The sequence below is a fragment of the Nymphalis io genome, chromosome 25, assembly GCF_905147045.1.
Source record: "Nymphalis io chromosome 25, ilAglIoxx1.1, whole genome shotgun sequence".
Taxonomy (NCBI): domain Eukaryota; kingdom Metazoa; phylum Arthropoda; class Insecta; order Lepidoptera; family Nymphalidae; genus Nymphalis; species Nymphalis io.
In genome coordinates, this window is record NC_065912.1 from 5,715,450 (window position 1) to 5,725,016 (window position 9,567).

Genomic DNA, 9,567 nt, shown 5'->3' on the forward strand with positions numbered 1-9,567 from the left:
TAAATATAGCCATAGTTGCCAAAGTCAGAAGTTTTTGAAAATTTTACTCCTTTAATTAGAGTATTAATTATATTGTTAGTATTAATTAGTATTTGTTATAATATAGTACTACTTATCGAATTACAGACTGTAAAAAGCACATTTTAGTTACATAAAGCGTTTAAAATGATTATTTTATTAATATTGATAAATAATAACTTAACCACTCTGTGGCAATAGAGTTATACTAAAGTTGTCTGTTGTCATAATTTTTTTCCCATATTTTAAATATGAAAACTCCTGACCCTTATCTATAAAAGAAAAATATATGCTATTACCGTAGACAGAGAAACAAATATACCAAGAAGCCGTGATTGAGACAGAGATAATTTTTCAATGTGTGCGTATAATGTTGCCATAGTAACCGCATTCCCTGTTTTGGGAGATATATAATTTTCAGGATTTAATTAAAACAAAATACGGTTATTAAATTTAATAATTATTATACATTTTTTAATATTTTTAACTAAAAATATTTGTTTGGGTTCCAACCACACCCAAAAACCGTTACATTTTTATTTTGGTTTCCGTTATCAATAGTACTTCAGCATCTTTATATGGTACTGGATTAGCATTCTCCTCAGATGTTGAAATCTAAAACACTCAATTAAATTATTAATAAAGAATGGTTGCCACATATATTTGTATGTGAACCTCTTGACTCGGGAATCTGATAATATTAGAAATTCATGAAGAATATTAAATAATGTTGTCGTTAGGAAATTATAAATAGGAGAACGAATAAATTGAAATAATATATTTACATATAACGAAGCATTTTAGGTTATTATTGGACTCCGTATTTATTTGTTTACATTGTCGAAGAGTCGATATTTTTTATCGAAAATCGGGACATTTTTTTAGCTGACGCTGGCAACACTTTCATGAAGAATAATTGTAGGTTATGAATGATAAAAACTGGAAAATGCTATTATCTTGAGGATTTTAATGCAATATAAGGTTCTGTCATGCATAAATAAACATCACTGAGAAACTATATTTAGGGACAAAATAGTCGTACTTACGTGTGAAAACACACTCCGGCAATTTTCTTCTTACTATCGCTTTAACATGAAATAATACGACATTGCACCATTGTATAACCATCGATATGATATAAGGATTGTTTCTCGGCCTTTTCGCTGGATTAGAATCGTTTTCTAATATAAAAATAAGCGAAAATTGAACAAAAAACGCAATGAACGCAACAACTGTCAAGTTTGTGCGTTGTTTCGCTACTCAAGTAGCGAAACAAACACCAAAACTGGTTACGCGATAAGGGACAAAAGATTTGATTATTCTATCTTTGTCTAAACCATTTGTGACGTAATTTTCGTTCTCTTTCTTGTGTAAGTGAGAAGGAAATCATCATTGTGTCTGTTAGTTTCTCTGTCTACGGCTATTACTGACTTTTATGTTGACATTTTAAATTTAGAAATATTTCGTACAAAGTTTTGTCCACGGTTTATAGTTTGGTTAGCGTTCGCTTCGAAAGCACCTCTGACTACATTGACATTTTATCATACAATATACAGCTATATTATGATTATATGAGGCTATATCCGTCTTAAAACTATTAAATACAACAATACTAAAGTTTTATATCAATCGGGACAGTAGTAAAATTTATCTTAATATAATATTAATATATTATGATAATACCAAAGCACTTGATTCATCATGAACTAAGTATCACTGTTTTCCGGTTTAAACTTTGAAGGGTGAATGAGCCAGTGTAACTAAAGGCACAAGAGACATCATATCTTAGATCCCAAGGTAGGTGAAGCATTGGCGATGTAAGCGATATATCTTACAGTGTCAATGTATATGGGCGGTGGTGACCACTTACCATCAGGTGGCACATTTGCTCGTCCGCCAACCTATTCCATAAAAAAAGCCTATGAAAATATTCAACCACGATCGAACGCCTTGAAAGATACTAATAAAATTTTGTATAGACGTCGATTATGTTGTGGAGTAGGACAGTTTTTTTTAAATTTGTTTACATATGTGTATGAAAAAAAATATGTTTATCTTTTAATTTAGGTCGACCGAATGGGACGGTTAAAATCTAACTTTGCATTTAATATAATTACCTAGTTGTCGCTCAGTGCTCACACTTGTTTTAACCTGTCTATGTGAATGTATATAGACAAAGATAATTTCTCATTTATGACAAAAAAAATTACAAAATTTTACTTATCGAGTCTGTTACAATGTTGCTGTTTTGATTGCGTCAAATGACTAATACAATTTCCAGTAAGCTTATATACTCTTTGAGTACCAATAATGATGAATGTGTCATGTATTTTATCAAAATCGGCGTTTTAGGATGAAACAACAAATTATCCTCGAAATTTTCATTAATTCAATTTTAGAATTTAATATATGGAGCCTAGATGAACCAGTCGTTTTAACACGTGAACCTTAATCGATGATTGCGGGATCAAATCCACACAAGCATCATCAAATTTTTATGTGCTTTATTTATTCATAATCTTGTTCGGTCATGAAAAACCCTGCACGTGTCAGATGAAAGTCTCCCACATCCACGTGTGCACCATGCATTGGACAGGCGTGGTGGAATAAGCTTGAAACCTTTTTCTAAAAATATGATTGGACATTTACAGGATACTACATTACTTTATTTTAAAAGGATTTAATAAAACTTGTTTTTCATTTATTTTAGTTGATACTAAACTATCAAACTAAATATAACTGTATTTGTTACGTCATATAAAACAACATAGTTTAAATAATTTATTATTAAAATATGATTTCCTTTAATTTTGGTACATAATCGACATCTAAGCATCTTCTAGCGAGTAAATCCTTGTACCATAGTGCGGAAGATCTTGCCGTTCGCAGCCTCTTTTCATCGTCAAAGTCTACTTCAAACAGTCCAAATTTGACGCTAAAACATGTATTTCCACTGTATAACATTAATTAATTATAATACATTAAAAAATTATATTTATGTATCTTGCGTTCAAAATAGGAACGTCACTGACCTCAACTTAACAACTAGCAGATTAAAAGTACAGTTCGGAAAAAAATATATTTAGTAAGTTATATATATATTTGTCTATTCTTTATATATGATGATTTATTATATTAACATTATACCAACGTTTAAAAGGAAAACAACAGCTAGGATAAAAACAATAATTAACGGAATAAAAGATCAGCTTAAAATGTCTTCGTTCTGGTTGTTTGTAAATAAAATTTCCAAAATTGTTTAATCAATAAATCTAGTAAATGGGCATGTTCTTATTAGATATCCGCGACTACTTACATAATTACCGAAAAAGGATTAGGCTATAAGTACTAAATATCTAGAAGCCGAGATGGCCTAGTGGTTAGAACGCGTGAATCTTAATGAATCTTATGAACCCGGGCAAGCCACTGAATTTTCATGTGCTTAATTTGTGATTATAATTCATCTCGTGCTTTACGGTGAAGGAAAATATCGTGAGGAAACCTGCATATGTCTAATTTCTAAATTCTAATTTCTTATAAATTCTGCACATGTGTATTCCACCAACCTGGACTGGAGCAGCGTGGTGGAATAAGCTCCAAACCTTCTCCTCAAACAAGGGAGAGGAGGCCTTATCCCAGCAGTGGGACATTCACAGGCTGTTACTACTTGTGAAGTAGTAATATACTATATATTCAAATAATAGAAGGAGTAAAATCAAAATACTACTTTGACTTGAATTTACGTGATATCATTGGTCGAAATCTTAAATAATCTATGGTGTCCATTATTGATTAATGAAAAAATAGCGTTTTAAATATCGAAGTGTTATCGCAACTTTGGAAGTAAAATTAAAGTAGGCATATGAGTATTTAAGTGGAATAGTGTTCCATTATCAAAAAAGATACATTAATCGAGAACTGTTTGAACTGCATAATATAACACAGCTATCAGCAAATCGCATGGAGTATGTTAATTTAATGTTTGTTTATCTGTACTCCTTCGTCCATTGATATAGGCTATAGTGAGTTTATTTACCTCAATCCACTGTCCCATTCAAAGTTATCCATCAATGACCAGGCAGTATATGTGATAACGTTGCAATTATCATGTTCTATAGCGTCTAATATCGAATTGAGATATTTTTTGTAATATGATATCCTGTCAAGGTCATTTAGTCCACCAAATGTCCCTGACCCATTCTCCGTTATCATGATTGGTGGATCATTACAATTATCTTTGACCCATTTCAATGCCTTTCTTATACCATGGGGAATTACCTGAAATAAAATAGATGTATGTTGTTTTATGAAATTATATAAAAGGTAATAATTTAGTTAGATATCCTAACAGCCTGTGAATATCCCACTGCTGGGCTAATTTTTTCTCCCTTTTTTGATGGGGAAGGTTTGGAGCTTATTAATTTTATTATCATCTTATTCAATTTGTTATTATTAGTTAGATATATATTATACTATTATAAAAGCAATATTTTTTAAATTTATCCTGGAAATAACTTAAGGGTGTTAATTTTAAATATTTTTTATCTAATAGTAGACAATTATTCATAGACAAATTTAACATTATGTAAGAAATAAGTAATGAATAATAAATTATTTGTACATTTGCTGTTTGCAATATGAAAGGAATTAATTAGTCATGTATTTAAATATAAGTAATAGGTCTCTAAACGGGGTTTGCACAAAGTTTTACCACCAAGTTAATATATAGAATGTTAAAACATCTTATTATGAATATGCTTACAGTGCAATGAGGAACAGCGCCCTTTTCATAGTCTAAATAGGTGAAATCAGCCCCTATATCGTCGTCATACGATGGTATGGGAAAAGTACCAGGCTTGTAATTATCTCTTGTGTAAAACTTCGTTGAATAATGGTTGAAGCCGTAGAAATCGCTAGTCCCTGAAACGCAATACAGCAAAGCAACAATTCACTATTTACGTGTTAATTATTACAGAGTTATCTGACATCGAATCTACTAACACTTATTGTTACCTTGTTGCGTATTGTGTAATCAAAGATATTAGGATGAGACAATAGGCAATTTAGTACTTTTAAATGACTTGACATATTCCTAGCAAAAGATAAGAAAAATCAAGTTGATACTGATTATTTATAAGTGATGTTTCATAAAATAAAACTAAATCCGACTTCAGAAAAGCATAAAATATAATTATACTTAAGTATATGAATGATATAAATATTTTCGTTTTAGGCTTGAACATAAATAAAACAGTAACAGTAACAGCCTGTTAATGTCCCACTGCTGGGCTAAGGCCTCCTCTCCCTTTTGAGGAGAAGGTTTGGAGCTTATTCCACCACGCTGCTCCAATGCGGGTTGGTAGAATACACATGTGGCATTATTTCAATGAAATTAGACACATGCAGGTTTCCTCACGATGTTTTCCTTCACCGTCAAGCACGAGATGAATTATAAACACAAATTAAGCACATGAAAATTCAGTGGTGCTTGCCCGGGTTTGAACCCACGATCATCGGTTAAGATTCACGCGTTCTAACCACTAGGCCATCTCGGATTAAATACATATGTAAAATTTTATTTCGCCATGTTGGATTTAATATGACATCACTTACGCTATCACATGCGTGTCTCTTAGAAAGTAGCTGAGGCAAAGGAACAGATGTTCATAAAAACGTTAAATCGAGCTTTTACTAAATGTCCCACTGATAGGGAATGTGTCCACATATATTAAGGAGAAGGTTATAGCTTGTTCTACATAGACTAATCCAGAGTGAATTTCATCCGCTACAAATGCAGTTTTACTCACAATGGTTTCGTTCATTATTAAAATGAAGTATATGCAAATAAGGCAAGTCAGTGTTGTCCTCCCGCATTTTTTAGCTAAGGTTTAATTTTATCTAATTCCATTCAAACTTGTAAAACGAAAAATTGTAATATATAATTTATTTTTCTGACCTTTGACATATTCGATTTCTTCTTGACTAAACTCTGGTAGTCTACTCCTTGGGTAGGCTTGTTCTTTGCTTTTTTCTGCGATTCGTCGAATTGCTCGCTCGGGAAACCCACCCTTTGAGGTAAATATAGGATGACTATATAGGCCTACTTCGAAATCCATAGCATCCATACCAGCTTCAACGTCTTCTTGAGAATCAGTTACACCTTCACGAAAATCCGTTGCTATTGTTATTCCACAAACTCCTGAAAGAATATTATAATTTATTACGCTTTAGATATGTTACTGGTGGTAGGGCTTTGTGCAAGCTCGTCTGGGTAGGTACCACCCACTCATCAGATATTCTACCGCAAAACAGCAATACTTGATATTGTTGTGTTCCGGTTTGAAGGGTGAGTGAGCCAGTGTAATTACAGGCACAAGGGACATAAAATCTTAGTTCCCAAGGTTGGTGGCGCATTGGATATGTAAGCGATGGTTGACATTTCTTACAATGCCAATGTCTAAGAGCGTTGGTGACCACTTACCATCAGGTGGCCCATATGCTCGTCCGCCTTCCTTTTCTATAAAAAAAAAAAAAAAAATTATGTTTCATTAAGAAAAATATGTTAGGGTCTAAAACCTTTTTTTTATATTTTGGTTAAATTTATAATTTTTTTAAAACTTACTTAAAATTTCCTTGTTAGTATGTGTGGGTCTTATCTAGCAACTTTGACTTTTTTATTATTTTCTTACCTTTCTGCGTTTCTCTAAACTCTTTATCATATATATGCCAGGCTCTAGCATGTGCCACAACTATTTGTTTTGCTGCTAAGTATTCACCAATACCATGAGCGTTGAGTTGTGGCGCAAATCTCGTCATCCCATAACCGAACAAACCAATTTGTTTCGGCTCATTAATTGTGATCCATGTCTTTACACGGTCACCGAATAACTTGTACAATACCCTCGCGTAATCTCCGAACCAATCAGCTATCAATGGATTAGCCCAGCCTCCCAGATCTTGAAGATTCTGTGGCAAATCCCAATGAAACATCGTGACAACGGGCTCTATGTTGTTTTCCAATAATTCGTTTATGATGTTATTGTAATATTCTAAACCAGATTCGCTTATTTTATTCGCGAATCCGGTAGGAAGTATTCTTGGCCACGATATGGAAAACCTGTAGAAATCAACGCCTAGGAACTTCAGCATTTCTATGTCGCGTTTGTAGAATTCATAGGATTTGCAAGTGTCATCAGCGGTCGTACCATCTTTTATCCGACTTTCTTGATGGTGACACATAGTATCCCAAATACTTGGTGTTTTATCTGTGTACAATTATAAATTGAAAAATAAACAAACAAGATTTCTTAAATGGATGCAACACTTTTGTTATGTTAGTTATTCAAAAGTTTTTAATTGTTCAAGGAATTTGTGTTTGATACCTGCTGCGTTCCATCCGCCCTCAATTTGATACGATGCTGTAGCAACTCCCAATTTTAGGCCATGCGGTAGTCGTCTCATTTTTTCTACAAATTTTAAGTTGACCTTTAAAAAAAAGGGGAAGAAAGTTCAATGAAAACTGTCTTGTTTTTCTAGTAGTTGTTTCGGCTGAAGATCATGACGATTTATCAATAAATCATTAAAATGATTAGTTATAGGTATATATATATATATCGTAGAAAATTTGTGTAAAACCTCCGTACGTATGTGCATTTTAAGGATTTGTAAAATTAGCTATGATATATTTTATTCTTCCGGCATAAGCATCTGCCTATTTTTAAATATGCTATAAATAAAAAAATACTATTTAATAATTTTATACTTGTGTTTTGGTTTTTAAAATAATTATTTTGGATTCGCCGGAGTCGGGTAACAAATATTAAATATATTAATATTAATAATATAGTACATTACTAAACGTGACTTTGTTAGTCACGTTTGTCGTAGTTTTATTTTAACATATAAAATAAAATAACATGATAGGCGCCATATTGAAGGAGATATTATGCAAAACTTGTAGTGAAGTGGAGCGGTTACTGTTTTGTGAAACAAAATATTTGTGAAAAAAAAATATTTTGAGTATTTTATTAAAGTTAAGTTAGCGGACGGATTCGCGGGTTTTGGAAATCGCCTACTTTAACCACTACTGATATGCCGTTTATTACTTTAACGTTAATGTTGGGAGACCAGGTGCCGAATTCTACTAATCTATAACGATTACAATACGTACGTACGAAGTTATCTGTAACACAAAAGAAATGTTTTTCAGATATAAATATATAATAATAATTTGATGGGGTCAAATAATTATTTAGTTTAACTACATCACATAAAAGATTAAAATGTAGTACGAAGTCATTAATTATGTGATATCACAAGTCCCGGAAGAAGCGGTTTCATCTATTTTGATTACTATTTTCAAAGAAAACTAAAGGTTAAAAGAAGACCTAAAATAACACTGTTATTTTCAATGAAGTCTCGGTCTACAGTTGGAGAAGACCGTACCATACTGGCACTAGTATTTTGCGTCACTTTACTCGGCTTGGCGGAAATTATATCACGTGTCCGTGAATTCCATCATTGACTGCATGAGAAATTTCGAAAATTACATGAAAAGGTGGCCAAAAAAAAAAACAAAAAAGTCGCAGTTAAACCCTGAATAAAATATATAAAATGGATAACAATAATCTCGCCAAAGTTAATATTCAATTAATAATCAAACCTGTAGCTAAAAATATGTTTGAAAACATTCGAAGCCACTTCACAATAGCTGTATTTATTAACGACTAAATTATCAGTAAACGTTGCAGATAAAAAGTACAGGTAAGTTGAATTGTTAATTAAGAAAAAATAAATGAGAAATTTAAATTCTTTTGCTATGTGTAAAATTATAATAATCGTTATGTCTTTTCTGGAGACAAAGACCGATGAAACAGAAGTTTTTTTGTTTGTTTTTATCAAACGAATTGCATAGATTTTGGTGAGTTTTCAATTTACTTTTGTCATATAATATCTTATATCTGGCGAAACTTGTTTGGTGATAGATGATAGATTTGTGGATAAAAACCATAACCGAAGATTGCAAGAGAACTGATATGAATTCGGGCAAGCACCACTGAATAAACCTGTGCTTATTAGCATTTATAATTTGCTTACTAAAGGTAAGGGTAGAATAAAGGTATAGGAATACGTAAAACGTTTATATCGTAATATTAAACATATAATCTCTGTTGGTCTACGTGAAGCACGCCAGTAAAGCGCCCAGTCGGTATGATTTTTTCTGACATTTTCAACTATTATCGTCATATTTTAGCCAATTTACACAAAACGATAATGTATTATGCACCTAAACATTCCTCATGGATCACTTTGTCCATTGGTTTACTGGTGGTAGGGCTTTGTGCAAGCTCGTCTGGGTAGGTACCACCCACTCATCAGATATTCTACCGCAAAACAGCAATACTTGATATTGTTGTGTTCCGGTTTGAAGGGTGAGTGAGCCAGTGTAATTACAGGCACAAGGGACATAAAATCTTAGTTCCCAAGGTTGGTGGCGCATTGGCTATAAGCGATGGTTGACATTTCTTACAATGCCAATGTCAAAAAAAA

General features: G+C 32.5%; 1 protein-coding gene across 2 annotated transcripts; it reads right to left on the reverse strand.

Moving 5' to 3' along the window:
- Nucleotides 1-2,780: 2,780 nt before the first annotated feature.
- Nucleotides 2,781-8,736, reverse strand: LOC126778171 (myrosinase 1-like). 2 transcript variants are annotated; one of them, XM_050501623.1, is made up of 7 exons: nucleotides 8,681-8,736; nucleotides 7,401-7,503; nucleotides 6,708-7,283; nucleotides 5,975-6,217; nucleotides 4,781-4,938; nucleotides 4,055-4,296; nucleotides 2,781-2,953 (listed from the first exon to the last, which is right to left on the reverse strand). In XM_050501623.1, the coding sequence occupies exons 2-7, from the start codon at nucleotides 7,477-7,479 to the stop codon at nucleotides 2,806-2,808; spliced, it is 1,446 nt and encodes a 481-aa protein (XP_050357580.1). In that variant the 5' UTR covers nucleotides 7,480-7,503; nucleotides 8,681-8,736; the 3' UTR covers nucleotides 2,781-2,805. The 2 variants fall into 2 exon arrangements, with proteins under 2 accessions (XP_050357580.1, XP_050357579.1); XM_050501622.1 differs by having other exon boundaries at nucleotides 7,401-7,484; nucleotides 8,681-8,730.
- Between the last annotated feature and the right edge of the window lie 831 nt (nucleotides 8,737-9,567).